Source organism: Suricata suricatta, chromosome 11, assembly GCF_006229205.1.
Source record: "Suricata suricatta isolate VVHF042 chromosome 11, meerkat_22Aug2017_6uvM2_HiC, whole genome shotgun sequence".
In the NCBI taxonomy this organism is placed as follows: domain Eukaryota; kingdom Metazoa; phylum Chordata; class Mammalia; order Carnivora; family Herpestidae; genus Suricata; species Suricata suricatta.
In genome coordinates, this window is record NC_043710.1 from 57,342,669 (window position 1) to 57,367,687 (window position 25,019).

The 25,019-nt window shown below is 57.1% G+C and overlaps 1 protein-coding gene across 3 annotated transcripts; it reads right to left on the reverse strand.

The window, feature by feature from the left end:
- Positions 1-4,424: 4,424 nt before the first annotated feature.
- On the reverse strand, positions 4,425-25,013 carry WNT11 (Wnt family member 11). Of its 3 annotated transcripts, none has more exons than XM_029957331.1 (6): positions 24,946-25,013; positions 21,001-21,189; positions 13,672-13,907; positions 11,787-12,064; positions 9,054-9,346; positions 4,425-5,244 (listed from the first exon to the last, which is right to left on the reverse strand). In XM_029957331.1, the coding sequence occupies exons 2-6, from the start codon at positions 21,081-21,083 to the stop codon at positions 5,070-5,072; spliced, it is 1,065 nt and encodes a 354-aa protein (XP_029813191.1). In that variant the 5' UTR covers positions 21,084-21,189; positions 24,946-25,013; the 3' UTR covers positions 4,425-5,069. The 3 variants fall into 3 exon arrangements, with proteins under 3 accessions (XP_029813191.1, XP_029813192.1, XP_029813189.1); XM_029957332.1 differs by lacking the exon at positions 24,946-25,013 and adding an exon at positions 24,838-24,904; XM_029957329.1 differs by lacking the exon at positions 24,946-25,013 and adding an exon at positions 23,919-23,997.
- Between the last annotated feature and the right edge of the window lie 6 nt (positions 25,014-25,019).

A 25,019-nucleotide genomic window follows, 5' to 3' on the forward strand; every position in this document is an offset into this window, starting at 1 on the left:
GGAGGGGCAGGGAAATAGGTCAGAGGATCCAAAGCGGGCTCTGTGCTGACAGACTGACAGCAGTGAGCCTAATGTGGGACTCGAACTCAGGAACCGCGAGATCATGACCCAAGCTGAAGTCGGATGCTCAACCAACTGAGCCACCCAGGTGCCCCATTGATTTTCTACCCCTTATTCCTGACACTTTGAGAGAAGTGGGTTTCCCCTCCCCGGTCCCCAAAGTCTCCAGACAGGCTAGGCTTTGCCTGTCTTCTGACAATGGTCACCTTGGCTACCTTAACTAGGAGTGGGCCCATCCAAGGGAGGCACGCGTGCTTTAGCCTCTCACTCCGCCCCCCACAGGTGCAGCTTGGGAGTCCGGACACGAGGTGGTGATGGTGAGCTCCTCAGCTGGAGAGGACTGTGCAGAAAGTGTTGGCTGAGCTCCAGCCTGATGGCCATGGAGGGGGCACTTGGGCACCTGCACTTGACTGCAGTCCCCAGTTCCTGTGACAGATGTCAAGGACTGCTCAGTCTTGAATTGTTCCCTTTCCCTCCTGGGTGACATCCTCTCCAGCCCCTCTGGTTCACAGTCAACAACCATTCAGGCAGAGACCACCTCTAGCCCTCAGATGCCCGTCACAGACTTGGAGCCAAGAATGCTGGGCCTGGAGTGCCCACTCTGCCCCTTAGAGCTCTATACCCTCGGACTGGCTGCTTCTCTCTCTGAGCCTCAGTTTCCTCATCAAAGATACTGGGCTCTACCCCACAGAATCGTGAGAACAGAACAGTGACAGCTAATGCAGAGACCAGAGAGGGTCAATGGCTGCCTGGAGTCACACCACAGCTAATGGAAAACACACAGGGGTTCCGGTCTCCAAGCCCCAAACTGCCCCTACCCCCTCCAGCCTCCCTTGGACTGGGGTTCTGGGCTGGGGCCTGCATCCTGCTGGAGGCCTGGTCTGTATAACCTGGCAGCCGGTCTCCATGACCTGAGGAACCACAGACCATCAGTCTGCTCAGGGCTGGGCCCAGGCCCCCCTTGGTTGTTTCTCTGGCCTGACCTGGCCTCCCCAGGGGCCCTTATCTGTCCGTTCTCTCCTTTCCCACCAACCTAATCTCTCCCTCTTTTCAGGAGTTCCTGTTTCCTCTCTGTCGCCTTCTTGTCTCCCTCTTCAGGCCCTGTCTCTCCCATGTCTCCAGCCAGCCTCCCACACTCGGTTCAGAAGCCTCCTCGGAGCAGCTGGTCCTGTCATCCCTGGGGAGTCGCCATCTCCCTGGGGCTTTCTGGACCTCGAGGAGCCTAGTCTGGGACTGCTCTCCTCTTAGGAAGGAGAGAGGTGGAGTGACGGCAATCCTGCTGGTGACCAGCCCTCTGGCACCCACGGGTCAGCATGTGGGCCTTTTCCACGTTCAGGGTTGGCTGCTGGTCCAGGGGCCTCTACAGTGCTTCCCATGCGATGGTTTGCAATCTTGTTCCAAAGTACCAAGATTTTATGGTTCTAAATCTCTGAACACAAAGAAATCTTGAGGCACTAGAGCTCTGAGGTTCTGGGATTCACAGTAGAGCGCCCTCCCCCCCACGGCCACTCCCCTCTCACTCAAGTCGGGGCTCAGCCTCGCTGCATGTTTAGACCCTGACCAGGGTGGGGGATGGGGTAGGGAGCAGCCCAGGGACCAGCTCTGCACCCATTCCTGGTTGCCCGGCCCCTGACTGGCCGGAGAGGTACAGGGCTCACCACAGGCCTAGGCACTGGCCAGTGGCAGGTGCAGAAGGCCCATTGAGTCAAGGGCCCAGCTGGGTCTCTTGTCCTGAGCCGGGAATGGTTTCTGCCTTCTATGCTGTGCCTGGCTGGAGTGAGGACTTGTGGGGCGGGGGGGGGGGGGGGGGGGGGGGGGGGGGGGGGGGGGGGGGGGGGGGGGGGGGGGGGGGGGGGGGGGGGGGGGGGGGGGGGGAGAGTCTGGTGTCAGACACACTTGAGCCCTCAGCCCCGCACTGCCGAGGACTAAGGAGGAGATCTGGGGCAAACTGCCTCCCTTTCGGAGCCTCGGCTTCCTTGCCTGCCAGATGGAGACAACCATGCCCATCTGGGGCTTGCCGTGAACATGACTTGGGACAGTGTGCTTGGAATAGCACCCAGTAAGAGCACAATAAAGCGTGGCATTTGTATTATTACGATCATCCTTTTTGAGAATCACTCTGGGTCCTTGGCCTGGTTTCTTCATTTGCATGTCCTGGTTAAGGTCCAAAGAACACCCCCAAATCCAACATTTCTGAGGCATGAACTCAGCCCCAGGTGTGCCACCCCCAGATTCCAGGGCCTCACAGGTGCATTGAGCCGGTCCTGGATCATGAGGAGGCCCCACTTGGATGGCGGAGGCAGACACAGACACAACACAGACCTGTACAACAACTCCACTTGGTGCAATGTTGCGGAGGAGCCCAATGGCCGTGGAAACCTGGGGGAGCCCCAGGCCGAGGGTGGTCAGGGAAGGCTTCCCGAAGGAGAGGACCAGTCAGCTGGGCCTTGGAGGAAGATTGGCCAGTGGCTGGCCACATGATGGCTGCTTTAAAGGTCCAGAGGGCTGCAGGGGGTCTGAGGAGGGAGAGATCCCTTCCACCCAGGGCACTAGGGAAGCCTTGGTGGAGATGGCCATGACAGCGAGCCCGATTCCAACAGGGAAACTTACACTCCAGGGAAGAACAGCAGATCCCCGGAGGCAGGCCCAGCAGTCAGGCTTCTGCGTCTGTGCAGGGATAAGGGGTCCGCTTGTGGCTGGAGCAGAGGGGATACCTGGGCAGTTGCAGGAAATGTGGCTGGGAGCCTGACCCGGGACCTGGGGGACCTGAGGGAGGGGCCTTGTATGCCAGGCCTGGGAACTGGGGATTGGTTTTGTGGGCCCTGAGGAGGAGCCAGTGAAGGCTGTGGAGCAGGGACAGCTCTGGGCCTGGAAGAGAGCTCACTCCAGGGGCGTATTCGATGGAGGCTGAGTTTTCTGCTGAGATGCTAGCGAGAGCCTCGCCCCAGGACGGCCTGCGACTCTACCGCCAGCCTTATCGGCTCTGTGACCACAGGAAAGGCTCTGCCCATCTCAGAATTTCCTCATCTGTAAAACAGATTGAGAGACCAGTAGACTTCTCTCAAGGTTCCTTCCAGACTGTGACTCTGTGACTCTGGCTACCCCGATGCAAGCTCACAGGCAGGGACTTGGAGGGTGGCCACACAGCCCTTGCTTTTCCACCCCTTGTGATCAGTCCAGCCTCTGGTACGGCATCCCGCCCCCCACACGCCTGCTTCGCTTCACCAAATCCTGCTTGGGCTCCGAGGACTGCGGTGCCCCAGCCCCTCCAGGTAGTGCCTTAGCTAGCTGTGGGTAGGGAAGAGCCTTCCGGCCTCCCTCCACACCTTCCGGCATTTGTGCCTCCTCTTCCATACACAGAAGTTCAAGTTATAACGTTCTCTTCCATCTCTGGACTTGAGTGGTCACCCAGGGCCAGAGCACATGTGACTACTCACGGCTTCCATGTGGGGGGCTTCTATGTGGCTGCTACTCCCCAACCCCTTTGCCTCTTCCCCCCTTTCTCTCCCTCACCTCCACAGCAGAGGTGCCCCTGGCTAGATCTTGATCCGCTTTGCTTTTCTATCGCACCCCTTGGTGATGATGCCTCTCCCCACCAGTTCCACCTGGGACTTAATGGACCTCCCAGCCTCCCCGTGGCCAAGTCTGAGCCCCAGCCTTGTTTCTTTCTTCATCCCACCTCGGGACTTCCAGGTGCCCCTGCCAAATGCTTGAATCCTTCTTGATCCTCCTTGCCCCACAGCCAAAGAGAGAATAAATCCCAATGGCTCCATCTTTGACACAGAATAGAAATCCAACTGCTTCTCACCATGTCCCTTACAGCCAGCCTGGCCCAGGCAGAGGCTGGGGGTGGGGGTGGGGGGGATTCCCAACCACCAACCTTAATGTCCACCACTCCTGGTTTACAAACAGGGAAACTGAGGCCCAGGGAGGGGGAAAGCCTCCCCCACAGTCACACAGCACACCCACCAGGGCTGGCCAGAACCTGGGTCTGCCACCACCTCCCTGAGGTCTGAGTCCCCAGCTCCCCGGGGGTAGGTTGTCTCTGGAAGCCAGCTTAGCAGGTCTGATGACACAGCCAGGCTATGCGCACGCCTGCATGTGTGTCCCAGAGGGACAAAGAATCTGCCAGCTGGGTTTATGTTTCAAGACGTCTGTCCTCGCCCTTGACCGAGAGATCTTAAGGGGAGATCAGGGCCAGAGCCAGGGCTAGGGACATCAATCGGAAGCCGCCTTGCCTGGAAACCGGAGAGTTCACCCCGCCGGCCCCAGGACCTTCTGAGTTCACTTGAGGAGGCTACAAACTGCAGGGGCAGGCTGGGGCTCTCTCACCATTTATTCGATACGGTTTAAAACGCTTATTTAAAATAGAGATCATTATATATATTTATTTATATATATATATATAAAATATATAAAGAGGAATTGAGGCAAGCCACCCCAAAGAAAAAGCTATGTTTTATAAATATTTCTGTAGCTCCCACATCCCAGAGGAAGAAAACAAAACAAAACAAAACAAAACAAAACAAAACAAAAAACATTTACAACCCAAGCTAGTGGTTCCATGTGGTGCGCCCAGCAGGCTCAGACCCTGGGGTGGGCGGGGGGCGGGGGGGGGTGTCGCACGGGCTGGGCATGCAGAACACTCTGAGGATGGCCGGCAGAGAGACCTCCCTTCCCGGGAGGCTGGTGTCTCTGGCTGAGAAAGGTCAAGTCCACACCAGTCTTGCCAAACCCATGCCCCTGGCTTCTTCAACAAGCCTGGAAGGCAGCGAGTGGGCACTCCCAGGCTCTGGCTGCCAGGTTATTTTTAATCTTGTCGGTCTCCTTTGATGTCCTGGCCCCCCCTTCCAGAGTGGCCGGGCCTTCTGTTCCTGGCAATTTCCAAGTGGAGGCAGAGCAGAAGCCACCTCCCATGCCTGGCATCTGGAATTCCCGAGCTAAACTCCACAGGGCGTCTCTGGTCCCCTGGCGGGGCCTCCGAGGGCGCCCATGGGGTGGGCCGGGCCTCACTTGCAGACGTAGCGCTCCACGGTGCGCTCGCACCTGCGGCAGGTGACGTAGCAGCACCAGTGGTATTTGCAGTGGCAGCGCTCAACCACGCGGTCTGTGTAGGGGTTGTAACCGCGTCCGCAGCACATGAGGTCGCAGCTGTCACTGCCGTGGGACGTCTTGTTGCACTGCCTGCCATGGGGTGGGGGAAGGGACAGGCGGGTGAGCGCACACTCCCGGCCCAGCCGGTGCCCCCAGCACCCCCGCCCCACTGCTGCGCACTCAGCCCATCTTGGAAGGCCTTAGGGGAATTTTAAGTAACCCCCTTCCCTCAGGGTACTTCTCACTTTTCCTTATGTTTCTAAATAGGCATTTATCAAAACGAGAAATGATGGACGTGTTCGTTTTCTTGGGGGTGTTTTTTTTTCTTTTTCTTCTAAATACTTAAGGAGCCTCCAACCACTCACATAATCCTGTCTTCATAGTTGATCTTTCATTATATTGTCACAAATGCCAAGGTCATTTTTACATTTAGAATCCCAAAATAAATTCAGTAAAAGACAAAATAGCACTGGATGTGAGGCAAAGGGAGTATGTGGCACGAGAGGCAGGGCCTGTCGACCATTGGCCCCTGTGTGCCAGTCACCCCCCCTGCCCATTTTATCTTCTGGGAGGTACCCGGGGGTCTTTGGGTCAGTGGAATTTTATACCCATTTTACAGATGGGCTCCTTGCAGAGCCTGTTTGAGTTCTCACAGGAATCTGTGGGGTCCTGAAACCGAATCTCTCACTGCTCTGCCTATCCTAAGGGCAGAGAACCCACAGGAGTCCAGGGGATGTGTTTCTTTCTGAATCCCATTCTTTTGGGAGAAGACAGTGAAGGCCGGTAGGAAACCCCAGTATCCAACTGGGCTCCCACAGCCATGTGGACCCAGGAATCCCAGCAGGTCCAGTGGGCGAGTTCTAGAGCTGACCAAATTCAACCTTCATATTTCCCAATGGGAAAACTAAGCCACAGAATGGAGAGGGAGCGTGCCTCGAGTCACAGTGTGAGCATGTGGTTTGGGAAGGCTTCCTGGAGGAGGAGCGGGTGATCTAGGCCATTTCACACAAGATGAGCAGAAATCTAAGATGGAGAGGAGGGAAAGAGTGTTGGGGGCAAAGAAAACAGCCTGGGCAAAGACAAAGGACCCAGTCCAACCTAAGAGGTTAGAACAGATGGCAGGGGTAGGTTTGGAGGCAGGGAGGCCCAGGAGGAGGCTGGGCAGCAGCTGAGAAAGAGAGGCCGAGACCTGTGCTGGGAAGGGGCCATGAAGTAGAAAGGAGGCAGCACCTGAAGGGAGAGTCAGGAGGTGACAGGGACCCGCATATGGGGGCTGCAAGGGGTTCCAGGAAGGAAGGAACAGCAAGAACACACGCCCCAGAGTCAGACAGACCACAGTTCAACCCCCATCTCTACCATTTACTGGCTGTGTGACTTAGGGCAAGCCGCTTAACAAAGATGACTTTGTTTAGTTACCCAGCAACATTAGTGGCCCTCCACCTTATCCTGGAGGCGTCTGGACAACACCTCTGGACAAAGGGTAGTAGGAAGAAGGAAGAGTTTCATTTTTATTTCTAGATCCCGACATGCAATGTTTGAAACCTGGCCTCTAACCCCAGAACCAGCTGAGGTATGAGGTGGTTCCTGAGAGGGAGCTGGGGAGAGTGGGGCTCGGAGAAAGATCCAGGGGCCCAGGGCAGGCTTCATCAGGCAGGGGCCTCTGGGAAATACGTGACAAGAGGGCAAGCGTTTGGAATACTCACTGCCGATGAGGGCTCAGTTCACCGAGCTGGCGTTGAGGAGGACTGCCAAGCACTGTCCCCAGCTAGGGGGCCAGCCTCTAGAGGGGTGCCACCCATGCACGTGCTTTTTACAGTTAACAAAGCTCATTCACCTCCAACCCCTTGCACTCCTGAATCCCCTAACCTAGCAAAGCTCACGTTCCCCCTCCTCCAGGAAGCCTTCCTTGATGTCCAGGCTGGGTCAGGGCACCTCTGGGTTTCCCTCACCCTTGGGCTTCTGTCTGTCACAATCCATCTACTTGTCCCTCGCCCCTCCCTGTGCCTGCCAGAGCCTCATGTAATAAATAGATGGGAAAGGTGTCTGTGGTTGTAAGCTACCAAGATATTGGAGCTGTTTGTTACTGCAGAAAAAGCTGACCCATACAGTTGTCCACAGAGGCCCATTCTCAGAATAATGGCGGAAAGCTGAGAGCGGCAGGAAACCCTGTGGCCAGTGGGGGGAGGTGTTCTGAGACAGCCAGGGAGGCAGCTGGTGCCGTGGGATGGGGCCTCCTCGCAGTCGCTCCAGGGCAAGCCCGAGGGGCAGAGTGGGGGCCTCTGGGAAAGCAGAGGCCTGGCAGCTTGGGGGGTGGGGACGGGAGACTGCCATTAATGAGCCTTTCACACAGGACTCACCATGCCTAGCACAGAGGACTTGCAGTAAGCATGACCTCCGAGGGATGTGGAACCCTGTGTGTGGTGCAGAGGGGGACACTGGGCCTCAGATGAGTGGAGAGATCTGCTCAAGATCCCGTAGCTAGGAAGCCATGGTGGCAGGGTGGGAACTGTCCCCCACACACCGTGCATGCGCACACACACACACACAGATCCAGGGAGACCCTCTATTTGCTCTGGCCTTTCCCCAGCCTCTCTGGGCTCTAGAATCCTCCACCCCCCTCCCCATCCTCACCACACCCACCCTGGCTGCCTCAGACCAGACTCTCGCTCCTTCCTGTCTCCCTGGCCTGACCTGGTTCCATCTTCACTTCACTCGACCCCCTCAATCTGGCCTCCAGATGGGAGCTGGGGCCTCGTCACAGAGCCCACTGCCCCGGCCTGTGAGGACGGAGCCCCCAAAGCCAGCCCCGCTCCCCTGGAGACAGGAACGTGGGCTGCGGAGGAAGCAGATGCTGGCCGGGCACCAACTATGTGCCAGACACGTTCTCAGACACCCTCACTCCGGTTCAATATTCTTTTAACCCCGCAGAACATGAGTTTTGTGGAATGCTATTAGGGGCTCCTTAATAAGAAAGTTCCACACCAAAGCACCTCTGGGAAACGTTGGCTTAGGCAGATTCTTTACTGGGGGATTCCTCCGAGCCTTTAAAATGTTCTCGCGCCTTGCAAACTGCCAAAGAGAATTTCCCAATCATCTTTGATTGCAGAACTGTTCCTATCACAGCGTTTCAGGACTCACTGCTGCCAGAACGGCTCTGGGAAATGCTGCTGCCCTGAATGCTCAACAGCCCCACCTGGCACACAGTAGGTCTGCCCTCACCCCGACCCCCTTTCTTTCACCTGTCCTAAGCTGGCTTCAGGAGTAGCGATGGGACCCGCTGTAGGGACCCCAGCCCCAGCTCTTAAACTGGGGCTGGGGGCGGGGAGAGCTGGGGCCTGGGAGGTGGGCACGTGCATGGCAGGGGACACAGGAGCACTGTCTCCACAGAACGCAGGCGGACCTCGCGCCCCTGCTGCCCTTCTGAAAAGCAGTTGCCCCGGTTCTGTCCCGGCTCCCTGCACACTTGCTGTGTGGCCGTGGGCTGGCTGCTGCCCCCTTGTGCCTCCAACGAACAGGTTATATGGCATTTACCCTTCATGTATTCAGTTGACAAACACCAAGGGCCTGTCTTAGGTGGGGCAGATTCTTTCCGGGCCAGCTTCCCAGTGTGGTCATTGTCTCTCCCCGTCTCCCCCACCAGGCGGAAGGAGGGAGCTCCCACCAGCCTCCACTCCCCGGGGGCCCCTTGCCTAGCCAAGGTACACAACAGCCACTCCCTGGAGCTCTGCTGGGGGCCCTTGGACCCTGGCGCCTCTGCTTGGCATTCCTGGGGCCACCTCCCTCGGCCAGGCAGGGACTCCACTCCCCCAAATGCCGGCTGAGCCCAGACTGCGTGCCTTGGGGTGGGGCACGTGGGGCCTAGCTGCCCCTTTCCCACCAGGGTGACGGCAGGCCCTTACCTGTCTTGCGTCCCATGGGAGCCCACCTTCTCGTTCTTCATACAGAAGTCGGGTGAGCTCTGCAGATAGACGAGCTCCGAGTCCTTCACAGGCCTGATATCCAGGTCCTTGGGCACCAGGTGCTTGCGGGTGCCCATGGGTCGGTGCACCACCTTGGTGGCCGACAGGTAGCGGGTCTTGAGGTCAGCAGCCACATCCCGCAGCTCCTGCAGCCCCTTCCAGCAGGTGCGGATGGAGCAGGAGCCAGACACCCCATGGCACTTACACTTCATTTCCAGAGAGGCGCGCAGAGCCTGCAGACAGGGGAGGGCGTCGGGCTGGGCGGCCAGAGCCCCCTCCCTGGCCTGTCCGGGGACCCTGACCCCACCTCTCCACATGCTAGGTGCTCTCAGGGAGTCATCACGTGCTCTAGGCCCTCAAGTGAGGGAGCTTAGACTCTAAAGCTAGGGGATGTCCTAGATTCTCCTCCAGCGTGGGGGGCAGCTGGGAGGGACAGGAACGGAACGGCATTTGTGGGGCCGGCAGATGCCAAGCACTCTAATGGCTTAATCACCACAGTAGTCCTTCAGGGGAGGTATTATTAGTTTCCCCACTTTAAAAAGAGGAAACAAAGAAAGGCTGAGAGAGGCCAAGCTCCAAGCTCAAGGTTGCACAGCTAGAAAATCCTGGAGCTGGGATTTGAACTCAGGTCTGAGGGGAGTTACAAAAGCCATGCTTTTCTCTTGCACAAAACTGGGGCTCCCTAAATGCTTGCTGGAAAAAAAAGGAGAAAAGAGAAGGAAGGAAGCAGGGAGGAGGGACTGGGGAGGGAGGGAGGGGGGACGGTAAGAAGAGGCAGGGGGTAAGTACATGGTGGGCACATTGCCTGGCCTGGCTGGCCTTTCCCCTCCACTGCCTGGTGACCCTCCGCAAGCGCCGTCTGGCACCTCTATCTTACATGTGCAGAGTACACACGTCATCTCTGCCTCTCAGAGCAGTTGCAAGGATGCAAAGAGAGGATGCCTAGGAAAGGGTTTTGTGAACTAGTGAGTCCCTCTGCCCAGGCCAGCCCCCCTGCCTGCCCCATACAGAGCTGCAAGGCTCATGGGTCCCCTGGGCCAACCTCTGCATTCAATAAATGGGGAAGCTGAGGCATGGAGAGGGCAGAGACTTGCCCCAGATCATTCAGTGAGTTCGTGTGGGAGCTGGCCAAGGTCCCAGGGCTCCTTCTCCTTCGTCAGTGCCAGGAAGTGGGCAATGAGGAGTCTACTGAGTCTAAAATCTGGACTTGGCTCAGCAAAGCTTGTGAAGAGCACAGGAATGAGATGAAGCGAACTGCAGGGCACGTTCAACCTCCCAAGAGCATTGAGGCACTTTTGAATCATAAGGAAAAGTAAAGGACGTTTAGTGCCTCTGCTTAGATGGGCGGGAAGGGGCCCAGAGCCTCCTGGTGCCCGCTGTGTGGCGGTGCTAAATATGCTAAACACACAAGCCCTGTGGCCGGGAGAGGGGACGGCATCCTTTTGCAGATGGCCCCAGGGAGCCCAGCTCCTTAGCAGCAGGGCCCCAGGGACAGGCCCGATGTGCCCCGGAGGCACTCTGGGAGCAGAAGGCTGTCTCCTGGGTACGCAAGGCTCAGGCCATGCAGAGAGCAGGAGTGAGGCTGGGCTCCCAGGACGGGGGCAGGCTCGCAAGGTTGGGAGACAAGAGCCCTGGGTCCCTGGCTAGGCTCTGCTATGGGCCCACCGTGCCTCTTGGCCTCAGTTTCCCTAACTGTCCAAACATGGCCTGGACACCCTAGAATCCTTATATAAGGGAGACCAATGAGAGGAAGGTGAGGACATGGAGACCTCTGGACTTGGAGTCCCATAGACCTGGGCTCCATCACACCCTGGGTCCTTAGCCAAGCCACCTAAGCTCTTTCTGCCTCACTTGCTGCCTCTGTGCAATGGGCCTGATGGGGCTGCAGGGAGGAGGCCATGAGATGCCATTGGCACCCGACTCTCCATCCTTCAGGCTCCCCATGTGTAAGGGGGCAGGGGCATCTCCCCACAAGGGTGTGGTGTGGACTCTGGGAGAGAACACGCACCACACACCACACAGTGCCTGGTATAAAGTTTTCTTTTTTAATTTTCAAAAAATAAAAAGATCCATTCATTCACTCATGCATTCACCCCAACCTTCTGTGGAATGAGATGAGGAATTAATGAAACACTGATAGTAACAGATGTTGAAGGGGAACTGAGTTTTAGACCTGGGTGGGAGTCCCTGTTAGATCCAAGAAGACTACCCCTTAGGTTCTGGCCCCATGGCCCTCCCCATGCCTCCTCCCATCCCCAGCCCGCAGGAGGAGCCTGAGGCATACAGCTGATGGGGACTGAAGAGCACCGACACAGCCCATTTTATAGATAGAAACAACTGAGCCCAGACAGGAAGTGACTTGTCCAGCGTCACACAGCTAGTTCAGTGCCAGAGCCAAGGTGGGAACTCGGAGCTCCTGACTCCTAGCTCAGTGTTCCTTCTGCTCCAACAATGTTCTCAACTCAAACCCTAGTGGACTCCCTAGAGGCGGAGGAGCCAGGCAAGCTGCAAGTGGCTGGAGAATGGAGAGAGACCTGGGGGAGGCCGGGAGCACTCGATGTGGGTGAATCAGGACCCATCCCTCCCCCCCTCCCATCAGGGCACACTGGGTGGCCCTTTCCTGGCCAACTGGCATAAGCACAACCATCTGGGGTGGGGGGGGTGGGTGGTTACCTGTCTCCCCACTTCACTGTTGTGTAGACGCATCAGTTTATTGGCTTGGGATCCTGTTTTTTTCACCTTCATAGGAGCATCGGAAAACTTGGCCCCCATGAGGAGCCCGTAGCTGAGGTTGTCCGCACATCCTCCCCAGCGGTTCCCGGGCCCGGGTGGCTCACCTGGGACAGGGCCGCAGGAGCAGCCGGGCAGGTCGCCGGAGGTGCAGGCCCGGGCGATGGCGTGGCTGATGGCGGCCGCCGACAGTGCATACACGAAGGCTGACTCCCGGGTCCCTGTGGGGAGTGCTGGGTCAGCGGGGGCAGGGGAGGGGCCAACAGGGGACAGGACCCCACTCAGGCCCAAGGGCCTCTTCCTGGGCCCCTGCCTGCCTCTGTGGGGCCAGCTGGGGACAGGGGCTACAACCCGGTGGAGGACAGCCCCAGGGATGTTAATCTGTTGCCAGTCTGTTTTCCCACACATGAAGCTGACTCGTGCACTCATCACAAACTCACCCCCATTCCCCGAGGCCGGCAAAGCCCACACACCCACACACAGGCACCCTTGCTCCCACACACTCACCGTTCCGGAATTCCCCCTACGTCCCTGCGCTCAGTGTTAGGGGTTACTCCTCAAAGAATTCACAACCCAAGGGGCAGACGAGTGTGCCAAGAGCCCGCTGTAGGTTGAAATGTGTCCCCCCGAAAGGATATAGTCAAGACCTGGCCCCTAGTACCTGTGAACATGACCTGATTTAGAAACACAGCCTTTGCAGGTGTGATGGAACTCAGATGAGGTCATACTGGATCCTTCGGGCCCTAACCCAATGACTGGTGTCTTTATAGGAAGGTGGGAATTCTGGAAAGGGACACACAGAGGTGGGATGGAAGTGATGTATCTACAAGCCAAGGAACACTGAGGCTGCGGACAGTCGCTGAAAGCTAAGGAGGGGCAAGGAAGAATCCTCCCCGGGCCGTGGCTGGGAGCACAGCCCTGCTGGTACCTTGGTGTCAGGCCTCCAGTCTCCAGAACTCTGGGACAATAGTTTCATTGTCTGAAGTCCCGTTTGTGGGACCTTGTCACAGCAGCCTGGGAAAACTTATACGGAGCCCAGTGTGCCTCTGCTGTAGGGGGTCCTAGCTTCAGGTGCACACAAGTCACCTCCCCTTCTCAAGCCTCAGTTTCCTTAACTGTAGAATGGGAATGATAATACCCACCTCGCCGGCTTGCTCTAGAGTTCCCATCATTCGGTAAGTTAGGAAGCTTTGTCACATGCTACCCAATCCTTAGCTGTTACTGTGGGGGGTGGGGGGTGGGGAGGAGATTAGATCCACTGGGGCACTTCTGGCCTTCAAAAGGCTCTTTACCATATGCAGGCCCCCCAAGCCCACCCGCAAGCCGCCTGCTCCAGAAAGTGGAGTTCCTATGTCACTTGTGCATTTCACAGCATCTTCAGTCACTTTGGTCTAGAATTACCTAGAGGCACACCTGTCTGCCCGGTGGTGGCTTTCCTGTCTTCTTGTTACATGCTCCCCTCCCAAGAGCCTCCTTGGCCTCATTCATCCTTCCCTTTCTGTATTCAGTACACAGGCGTTTGTGCTACCATTTCAGGCTCCCCTGCAACTCGCATATTCACTCACTGTATGTTTCTTCATTCATCAATTCATGCCTGGATACCAGTATCTATGATTAATTCATCCTCCCGCCATCCACGTCTGTATTCTTCTGTGTATCCATCCATCACCCACCTATTCACTCACCCTCCCATTCCCCAGCCATCAACATCCCTTCATCCATCCGTGAATTCACCCAGCTATGTAAACACACATACATTTATGCCTGAATTCGTCCGTCCCCACCTGCATGCATTCCGTGGGCCCTGGCAGACCGCACCGGCCCCTACCTCTCTCCAGGTCAAGCAGGTAGTTGGGGGCGAGCTCGATGGAGGAGCAGTTCCAGCGCATGTCGGCGAAGGCCCTGCGGCAGGCCTTCATGACCTCGCGGGCGGCGTGCACGACGGTGTGCATGAGCTCCAGGTTGCTGCGGCACAGCTGCACCTGCGCCGACACCAGCCCCTCCAGCTGCTTGCAGTGCTGCGTCTGGTTCAGCGCCAGGGCCGCCGGGGTCTTGGACAGCGCCCTGCACGCCATCAAAGGGCCACAGCCAAGGGAAGGAAAGACAGAGCGTCAGGGGCCCATTGCCTGCACCTGCCCTACAGGTCCCAGCCGTTGCCCAATGGGCTCAGGGGGTCTGTGCTGCCAGGAGTTTGGAAACTAAGAGGCAAAGACCCAGCCCCAGCAGAGCAATGGCTCCCCTTTCCACTCCCTGTGACCTTGGGCACATCGCTGTCCCTCCTGGGGCCAGGCCCTCATTCATAATTTAGGATTGTGACCTCCATCCTACCTACACTTTACTACAATTATACTAACAATAAACAGTTTTACAGCCCACAAAGTGTCACACCCACTGCCTTACTTAGCTCTCACATGGCTGTGAATTATCACTCTTTATTGAACATTCATTCAACCCTGAGCACCTATATGGGCCAGACACTGCACTAAGTGACGATTACGATCACCATCATTATAATACACACTATTAATTGAACGCTTACTAGATGTGCAGTATGAGTTAGAAGCCTACCATACATTGCTTCATTGAATTATTAAACTATTTATTAGGCTGTAAAATCCCACACACATGCTTGGGATTTATGAAAGGATAAAAGAGCCACTCAATGTTGCCGTATATTGGACTTAACCATTAACTTGCTATGTGCCCTTCGAAAAACCACTGTCCCTTTCTGGGCTTCAGTGTCTGTACCTGTAAACTGTATTTCCCAGAATGTACTCCAGTAAGACGCTGAAAAAAGGGATCCAGAATTAGGCACATTTGGGGAACATGATCTGCTGTGACCCCAGTTGGAGAGTCATTAATTCACTTTTGCATTTTAAAGGCCCTGAGAAGTCCCACAGCAAAGCAACAGGCTTGGTTTTGTGTAACTCTGGAGTCTTACAAGCACAAAGCCCTTTGTCTGAGAGGCACTGACCTCATCCAGCTTTGGGAAATGCTGGCCCGGGGCTGCCTATGAACCTGGTGATGCTGTAGGACTGAGGAGCTTCCCAGACCCTGGTTCTAGGCACTGGGATTGCAAGGCTCTAGGACCAGGGTCCTGGACCCACATTTGTCGCAGGCTGCATCAGGCAGCACCTCTCGAAGGGCAGAGTAGAGACCCCCACAGCCTTAAATGTTCTACATAAACTTATTCCCTGCCCCAGAGCCAGCTGGCTCTCAGCAGCCCAGCAGAGACCCTAGAGGAGCTGGGGACAAGGACAGGCCAATCTGCAGCCACAGTGTTGTGGGCCCTGCTTGCTGTGAGCCCCACCGTCTTTACCCAGGGTCAGGGGCTGAGAACGGGTGAGGCCGAGATCCGGAACCCTTGGCCTGAGACCCTAAGGGAGGTGGCACCTTGCTAAAGAGCAGCATAGGCTGCAGGAGACTCCTGCCTATATCATTCCCCTTGGGACCTCGAACAAGTCACTTGGCCTCTCCTGGCCAGCAGCCTCTCAGCCTTACCTGGGGGATTAACTGCGTGAGCCTCACATGTTCTGCCTGGGGCTGACACAGCCGGTCAGTGCCCAGGAAGGAAAGTTACTACAGTCACTGCCTTGGTGCTCTTTTCCTACCTGCACCCACTTAGTCAAGGCCAAGGGCTGCCTCAAACCTGGTCCCCCGGCCCTCTCCAGGCTCTTGTCCTTGTCCCCGGCGTGCCCTGATATCTGGCCATACCAGACTCCTGGCTCCTCTAACTGGGACTGCCCTGCTACCAGGCCTTTGCCCAGGCCTTTCCTGATGCCAGGAATGCCTTTCCCCTTGCTCTTGTACCTAAATGAATAAATGAACTTGATCTACTTGTGGAAGAATTATTTACTAATCATCAGCTCTTCTTCGACTCATTTGATAATGAACATGACACAGATCCTTTCCTCAAGGAGCCCCTAGTCTAATGGCTACACAAACCTTTCAACAGTTACAAGGCAATGACCCAAATGTTCCAGCTCATGGGCCAGCCTAGGGAAGAGCCCAGGCTTAAGGCACTGCTGTGTGACATGGGTAAGGTACCCAACCTCTCTGGGCTTCGTGGTCCTCATGTGTTATAAGAAAATGATAATTTATTTTTTTTAATATTTATTTTGAGAGCGAGAGAGAATGAGCAAGCAGGGGAGAGACATACGAGAGGGAGAGAGAATCCCAAGCAGGCTCCACATTGTCAGTGCAGAGCTCGAGGCTGGGCTCGATCCCACAAACTGTGAGATCATAACCTGAGCCAAAATCAAGAGTCGGTTGTCTAACCGACTGAGCCCCCAACAATGAATTTTTACATTAAGAGGTGAGGGCAAGACTTCCCTACGATAATGTATGTAAAACATCTGGACCATCCATAGTGGGATGGCCTCTGTTTGTTGCCCCATGAACTTGGACCAGAGTGGCCTCTACCTGTTGTCTAATCATGGGCAAATTGCTACACCTCTCCAAGCATCACCTACAAAATGGGAACTCCCAGAGGTCTTGGAGGGGCCGAGGCAGTTAACAGGTGCTACGTTAAGTCCTAACAAGTTAGTTCGTTTCCCCCTGCTTCTCACTTAGCCATGCCCCACCCGTCCTACAACTCCAAAGTCCAGAAGTTTTCCCAGAGGCTTGAAAAGCCGACCCAGGACATGACCTAATGTGATCGACGTCTACGGTCCGGATGGCACAAGCCAGCCTGAGATCGATTGTGGGTGTCGTGGGCAGTCTGTCCTCAGTATTATCCTGGTCCATCCCTGTCCTCCAAACTGTGAGCAGAGAAATGTCTGGTGTATCTGGGTGCAAACCGTAGGCCTGGTTGCTAGGGCTACAGTGGACCATCTGGTCCTCCCTGGTCTTCTGAGCTACTGAGGTCTGTCTATGCCAGGACACCTCAGGGAACCTCTGGTCTGAATCACTAAAGCCCATAGTGGGTGAGGTGTGACCACACAGGGGCAGATGTCATCCCTTCTGCCAGTTTCTTGGTTGGTATGGCCCCTCCACCTGCACGCAGCAAACACCGTGCACACACGACCCTGCATAGGCACGACACTCCCCACTCGGCAGAACCTCTCGCTCCCTGCCCTGCCCCATTCTCCCAGCACCCCGAAGGGGCAGCTTGGGAGGTTATACACCCTCCTCCTCACTTTGTTCAGAGGAGGACACAGGTGCTCTGGCACCCAGATGCTCAGTCTCCTCCCCATGCCATCTTCCCGCAGACCTGGCCTCTCCTTCCCAGGTCCCTCGCTGTAGGGCTGGGGGCTGTCAACACTCAGCCTGTCCTGAGCCCACTCTGCCCTTCATTTTTGCCTGATTTTCTTCCTTCCCCTCTGAGCCAGTTTGCGATTTCTGACAGGAAGGATGATATGTTATATGCAAGAAAATATCCCGCACAGTACGAGGTATGCAGTGGGCACTCAAGCAATGTGGCTGCCTTCTGAGTCTTTTCTCTGGGCTCCTGCTCCAGCCAAGAAGTAGAGAAGTAGGTGCAGCCTTTCCCCAGGGAGCTCAGCACTGGCAGTTCCTGAGCACTGGATGCCCTGGCTCCCAGGGAGGGGAGCTCTGTGCTCCCGATGTCTGAGGACCTTGGCCACTCTGGGCATCAGTCTGTCCAATTCTGAAGTTACCAACCCTCTGCCTCCCCATTGGCGGTCACAGGAGGTGCTACGAGGGACAGCCCAAGGAGGACACTCCCAGATGATGTCCGGACTGCCACGGAGAAAGAGAACAGATAGGAAGCGGTCTGGAGATCCTTGGTGGGCCAGGAGTGGCTCGAGAGAGCGCTGCACACAGAGCGGCCAGCCGCAGTGTGCGGGCCAGGAGATCAGGAGGCAGGAGGCGGATTCCACTCCTGAGGAGGGCAATGCGGTCATCTGGTAATTAGTGGTAATGACCGTTTCTAACTAAGTCCCCCTTGGGGAGGTAATCAAGGATTATGGTGGGAGGTGGGGGGGTCGCCCGTCTGGACCTCTCCTCGGCTTGCCTCTCTGCAGCAGACCCCTAATTGAAAACATTTTGGTTTATCTGGGGATGGGGCCATAGGGGGAGAGGGTGGAAGAGAGGACAGGAGGGAACAGAGTTCACAAGCAAGGCCTGTGCCAAGGGTACCCACTGCAGTGGCCGAGGTCTCTTATCTGGGAGTCGAAGGTCCTCCTGAGAGTGGCTGGAGGGCAGGGAGGCGCTGCAGAGACCTGGGTTTCAGCTCCAGCCCAGTTGCTGCGCCCAACCTTGGAGAAGTCACTGGCCCTTCCCGGGCCTCAGTGTCCCCATCTCATTGTGCAAGTGGGGACACTGAGGGGGAGAAGGGCAAGGCTTGCCCAGACATGTCTACAGCCAATCGGGCAGAGCCAAAGTAGGACCCAGGCCTCCCAGATCTCAGCCTAGGGTTCGTTCACTCCCATTTTTGAGATGAGGAAACTGAGACTCAGAGAGGTTGAAGTGATTGATATGCCTGAGGCGTGGCTCCAGGCTAGTGAACCGGCAAGGCTCAAGCTAAGTCCCAGGTCTCCAACAGGTGGACATTCTGGGCCATCAGGCCACATCTGGTTTCAGTTCTTATGTCAGATGCCCCTTTCCTCTTCAGCCTCCTTTCCAAAGCCCAGGGCAGCAGGGCCCCCGGGGACAACCCTAGGACAGCTGAGTCTCCTGGGCGAGTTGCAGCCTCCCCGCCCCATGGTACTCTTTCCCATTCCCAACTGTCCTGTGGCTCCCTGAGACCAAGAAGCCACAGAGCTAGACAGTCTGACTCTACATCCTGCCTCTGCTGCTGTGACACCCTGTGAATTTGAGACCCTGTGCCTCCCTTTCTTTTTCTGTTTAATGGGGTGAACAGTATACATAAAGCACTTAGAATAGTGCTTGGCCACACACACACACACACACACACACACACACACACACACACACACACACTGCTTAAACTCCACTCCTGCCTCCCCTTATATCTTCAGCACCAGCAAGAGTTTAACCACTATCAAGGGATTTGGCTGAATGGAGCCCATCTGCCCAGGATTCCGATCGCACAGCCACCATTAACTAGCTGTGTGATCTTGGGCCAGTTACTGAACCTCTCTGTACCTTAGATTTCTCATTTGTAAAATGGCAGTGAAAAGAATATCACCTACCTCGTGGGAGTAGCATCAAAATTAAGTGACTAAAGCTCTTGGAACAGAGTCCGGGGATTTACTAGTAGGCTCCTAGAATTCTTGGGTTCTCTGTCTCCCCACATGCACCGTCCTGTCTGTTTACTTTTGTTCCTGCTGTTCCCTCCTGCCTAGGTGCCTGCTTCTCTGCACTCCATCCTTGGCCATCAAAATCCTATCTATCCTTTGAAGCCCAGCCCAAAGTCACCTTCTTTAGATGGGACTAACTGTCCCTCCCCTGGGCTCCCACACCCCCTCTCCTAGGACACAGGCCAAAGGGCACTTTGTATGTGTACATGTCCATTTCCCCCGAGAGGCTACGAGCTCCTGGAAGGCAGACAGCGAGTTGTATCCATTTTGGGGGCAGCCTGGGCTATGCAGTAGGATCAGCATGGATGTTAGGCTTAGCCAGCCATCTATTCCAGGCCCCACGTGGCCACCTGCCAGCCTGGGGGCTTGTACAAGTGACACACTTGTCAGGGCCTCAGCATCCCCACTGTGGCACCGGAATGATAGTACTGTCCCCCACAGTGCTTGAGGCGCAAGCCTAGTTCTCAGCCTCTGCTCCTAGTGCTCTCGGCAAGTCTTTCTGTGCCCTGGACCTCAGTTACCCTATCTGTAAAATGGTGTGGTAGGTGAGGAGGGCTTGGACTCTGATCAGAGGGTCCCATCAACTGGCGCAGTGCCAGGTACCGGCAGTAGACAGTGGCTGACATCTCACAAAACTAATCAGAAGCAGCAGAGAAGAGCCACTAAGCCCATGCTTCTCCTTGCAAACAAGAAATGCCAGAAGATGGGGTTACCCTCCTGAATCACCAATTAATCGATAACTCAGCTCCAGGAGGGGCAGTGTCAGTGACCTCAGGACTGTTTGCTGGCCACTATCGCCCTGTCTTGCAGCTAATCCATGAAACTTCCTCATAGCCCTTCCCCAGCCCCCATAATCTGTCCCTGCCTCTCTTATCTGCATGGCTCCCTCCCCACCCCCCAACTCCAGACCTGTCCTGTCCTGGATGTGCGCACCACTCAGGGTGTCCCTCCACCCAAAGTGCCCTCCGCCCCACTGCCCTCGCCCACCAAACTCCCAGAGACTCCTCAAGCCCAACTGAGGCTCACCACTGCTGAAAAATCACCCCGGAGTCCCAAGTATGTGCCCTCCGCCAGGTGGTCTCCCCTCCTTTGGGCCCGTCCACACCACCACCTTGGTCACTGGTAGGGCACTTGGGAGTTATTTACAGCCTGGGCTTATCTCTTCTAGCCCAGAGGGCAGCTCCTCCGGGAAGGGGCTGGGTTTTACTCCTCTTCCCTCCCAATCCGCCTCCCCCCTGCACTGCCCACAGCCCTGCATAGAGCAGGCACTCCCTTCTACTGGATGGAAGAGAGCTTCCCTCTCCCACCTACCCATCCAGCCATTAATAATTTCTATCTAAAGGAATACCCTTCACATGTGCAGAGCCTCTGACAGTTTATGAATTGCTTTCATGAGCCGCTTCTCATCTGATCTGAGTGAGGTAGAGCCGCTCACCCTCCTTTGACCGGGGACACTGAGGCTTCCAGAGGTTGAGTGACACTTCCCCCAAGGTCACCCAAGTGGAGGGGTCAGTACTGTTTGAGAATCTTCAGCTAGGGTCCGGAGACTGACAGAGGAAACGTGATATTGAGCAGGTCCCCGTCCGGGCCACAGACCCTCTTGACTGGGGCACTTGACCAGGCTGTCTTTTTCCATCTGCCCCTGTCGAGGCCTTGCGCAACCCTCAGCTGTACAGGACAAGGCAATTCTGTCATTCTCCATGCCCGATCTCGCTCCTGCCTCACAATCCTCCGGAAGGTAAGGACGATATTTTACAGAGTAGCAAAAAGAGGCTTAAGTAGAGTGACTTGCCCACCACCCCCAAGCCAACTTCTGCTCCTGGGTTTTGGGCACGCTCGCTCACCCGATCCCCAGGGGGTCCCTTAACGTTAGCCGCCACCTCCAGCCCCCGGTCCCCGGAGCCCGATTGTATAGACACGGGGTCTCTACTTACAGCCATTTGATGCCATAGCACACGCCGGTCTGGAGCGCCAGGGCGAAGAGCAGCGCCTCGCAAACTCGCGGCCGCGCCCTCATGGTGGCGCCGCACGCGCGCTCGGGGGTCTCACCCTCGAGGAGCTGCACCGAAGTCCCGCCGCGGGCACGGCCACGGCCACCGAGGATCGTCCTGAGAGCACGCCGCCTGCAGTCGGGGAGAGAGCGGAGACGGCGGATTAAGGCGGAGCGCAGGGCGGGGGCTGCGGGGGGGGGGCGTTTTATTCAAATTACAAAGGAGGGGTCGGACCCGGGAGGCCGAGAGCGCGGCGGGCGTCTGGCTCAAATTAGGTGTCGCCCGAGCGCGGCCGAGGGCGTGTCCATAGAGCGCGGCCCCCCGGCTGGGACCCGGACTGCCCACCGGTAGGAAAGCGGACGACAGGGCCAGAGACCGCGAGAAGGAGAAAGCTGGTCGGAGACCGAGGCGGGAAGACTCCGAGGCAGAGGGAGCCCCGGGGCACACTGACTGGGAGGGACGCAAAGAGAAGGAGGAAAGGGGTCACGGCAGAGGCCGAGTGCGTGCGAGAGGGCAGATCGCCAGGCCCAGGATCTGCGTTATCTCCAAAATATTAATTACTAGTTAGTAGGGACTTGGTAATTCTCCTTTCCCGCTGGGTCTCAGTTTACCTCCCCTGTAAACTAGGGACACAACTGTGATTCAGACACAATTCACCTTTATAAAGAAAGTCCATCTAACATGATTGCATTTGCTCCTCCCAGCAACCCTGAGAGATAGGTACCATCACTGCCCCCATCTCGCAGATGAGGAATCTGCGGCCCGGGGAGGTGGAAACGGCATTGTTCACCCAGAGCCAGCGGCAGGTCCGTGCCCCGTGTGCTATTCCCACGTCTTCCCAGATGTCCCATGAGTTCGCGAATGGTCAGAAGACTAGGAAATAGGGGCTAACGGTGGGTATCAGTGCAGAGGAGGATGAGAAATGGAATGGCAAAGGTCTTTGTATAGTGGTTCGTGAATCTCCAAGTCCCAGTCTAGCCGCCCCCACTTTGGAGTGTCGGGCGGTGCCCAGGCCTAAGCCAAGGCGGGTCGGCCTGGCCCACGCTAAGCAGTTGAGCTCACTGGGCCGGCGCGATGCCGTCTCTGGCCGCGAGGGGGCGTCCTGGCGCCGTGGAGCAACCATTACCCCGCCCGCAGGTCTCAGGGCCGCTCCTCCTCGGGGCTTTTTTCTTTTTCTTCTCCATTTTTTTTTTTTTTCTTTTGGTCTTCCCTCTCTTCATCCTCACCTCATTAACTCCCTTCCCAGCTTCTCCCAAATTTACCAACACCTGGCATTCTCTCGGAGACAAAAGCAGCCCCAGCCCCTCTCCCCTGGGGAGGAGCAAAGACAAAGAGATTCCTTTCTAAAGAATTTGGAAAGTTGGAAAAAGAAGTCACCCGCCTTACAGGGGGCTCTTGAGAAGGAAGGGGGCGTTCTTATCTGGCTGTGTGAGCTTGGACGAGCCCTCGACCATCCCCAGGCTCAGTTCTCCTTCATAAAACAAGGGACTGGACTTGACCGCGCATCTTCTGAAGTCTTTCAATCCTCCCAGGAGCCTACGGGTCTTTGAGCTCCCCTCTGCCTGAGTTTACACAGTTACGAATACCTGTAGAGTGTGTGCGTCTACGTGTGTGCCTTAGGCACACGCAACAGAGTTGAAACCGCACTGTTTCCTAGAACCTTGCGGCATACCCCGGAAGAAAGCAAGGAGAAAATCCTGAATTACGTGTCTTTTTCCTCCTTCGCAGTCTCCAGCCAGGCGCCTAACTCGGAGGCGCTCACTACAAAAGTGCCGAGTCCAAGGCCAGCGGTCTCAGCGGGGTTCTGAGTGTAACTGACCCCCCTCCTCCCACCCAGCTTGCATCCAAACCCTTTGTCTTACTGACCATGAAAGTTTACCAGACTCTTGAGAATGAGAAGTATATGGGGATATGGGGGGAGAGGAGACGATGAAAACTCCAGTCACTGTCGTTTTCTTTTCCCCCCACTTCGTCCCCCACCCCCCAACCAGGCGCCCAGCATTCCAGAGTGGGGAGGAGGAAGGGGCTGTGCGAGGACGGAGGAGAGTGCAGACTCACAGCGGGGGATCCATGTCCAGCTCAACTCCCCCAAAGAGAGGAGGGGCTGCCCGGGTCACAGCAAACGGGGACCTAGGCCTACAGCTACTCCAGGCTCTTTCTGAGAGGCCCGGGTGGTCCCGACCTCCCTCTACTACGCCAGTACGTTGGTGGGAGAGGCAGCGCCTGGCCTGGCCTCTGAGTCCTGACGGATTATCCCTTTCCCGTGTAAAAACGTCCGAGACAGAGGCGCCAGCTGCTGGGTCACCCTCAGCCTGCGCCCGGTGGGTCAGAGCACACTCGCCTCGCGGAGCCCCCGGCCCGCCAGGGGGCGCTACGCCGGGGTTCGAGGTGGGATCCGCTGCTGCCTCCAGCGCGGTGGGGCTTTGGGCAGGTCCCCTGCTCTTCCTGGGCCCCGGTGTCCCTGTCTGGGGGTGGGATGAGGCGTAGAATAAGTGCCCTCTCAGTGCTGGCTGTTCTATAAGGCATCCACTTGTCGCGGTCAGCCCGGAACCGCTCGACCCTATGCTTCAGGCCCAGAGCCGAGCTTCCCTTGGGGCCTGGAGCGTAGTGGGCGTCAATGCGCAGTGTCTTTGGGAGAGACAGGCTGTCCTTTCGTCTCTGCGCTGGCGTTAAGGGCCAAGCTACCCCGTTAGCAGAGCGCGAGAGAGGAGGTCTCCCACACCGTGAGCTCAGTAGCCGCAATCCGGCTCCAACAGGTGGTTATAGGGCTTGAGCTCTGGAAGTCCTTGCAAACAAACACCGCTGCCAGGGCGGCCGCCCCTCTGAGCCAAGCCCGCCCGGCCACGCCGAGCCTCGCTTACCAGAATGAGCCTCACTGGACCGGGAGCCGGCTCGGCGCTCGGGGCCGAGTGTCCACGCCGCGCGTCAGGTCGGCGCGAGCCGGGCCTGAAGCCTCGGGCTGCGCAGCCGGCAGCGCCGACCTTGCGAGCCGGTGACGCCAAGCGACCGCTTCAAGGTTACCTGAGACGAGGAGCTAGGCCGGGCCCACACCCGGGTTTGACCCCAGCCGCGAGTCTTGCGAAATCTGTCTGCTCGGCTGCGGACGATGCGCCGAGTTATCCGCGAGACAGATTATTTTGGAAGTGGGAAGGGTGGGGTGGGAGTACCCCAGGCACCTCCCGCCACACCTCTGCAGCCAGACCCTGAGAGTCTAAGGATCCCGAGGCCATGGAGACACCTCAGCACCAGGAGGTGGGAGCTGTGGGGCTCGTGCGCGAGCTCAGCCAGATGTTCGAGGCGGCTCCAGATGTGCCTCCGGTCCCGGGACAGGACTCTTCTCCCCACCTCCCAGCCTGGAGCTCAGGTCTGTAAACAAAGTCTTGGTTCTCCCCTCTCCTGTGCCGCTTCTGGGAGTCGGTCTCCAAGCTAGGCGTCCGCCCCCACTCCCCAGTTGGGTACGAGCGCTGCCGTAGTTCTCTGCCTTTGGCCACCTCCCCCGCCCCGCCACACACACCCTGTGCCCTGCCTCACTATTCAAGTCTCCCACCCCCGGGATGGCTCGGGCATGACCTCATTCGCGCTCCGACTGCGAGGGAGAGGGTCTAACCCGGGGAACCGGGCCGGGGAGGCTGGCAGCGGCCGGCACAATCGGCACAACCCACCTCCGGCATACAGGCCGGGAAAGCCAGCGCCCCCAGGCTCCTGCGGGGCTGCGCTCCTCGAGGGGATTCCTCGGAGACCCACAGAGGGGAGGTGTAGAGGAGGGCTTGATGTGCTTACCCAGGAGTCGGTGTCCAACGGGGTCGCCCCGTCCCCCTCGGACTCAAACGCCCCGGCCCTAGCAGGTCCCCGCTGAGCACCCGCGCGCTGCCGGTGGCCACTGCTCACCTCCTGGGGCACTCGCCGGGCGCGCACTGAGTGCCCTGCTGCCCGCACCGGCCGGGGCGCTGCGAGCGCGGCCC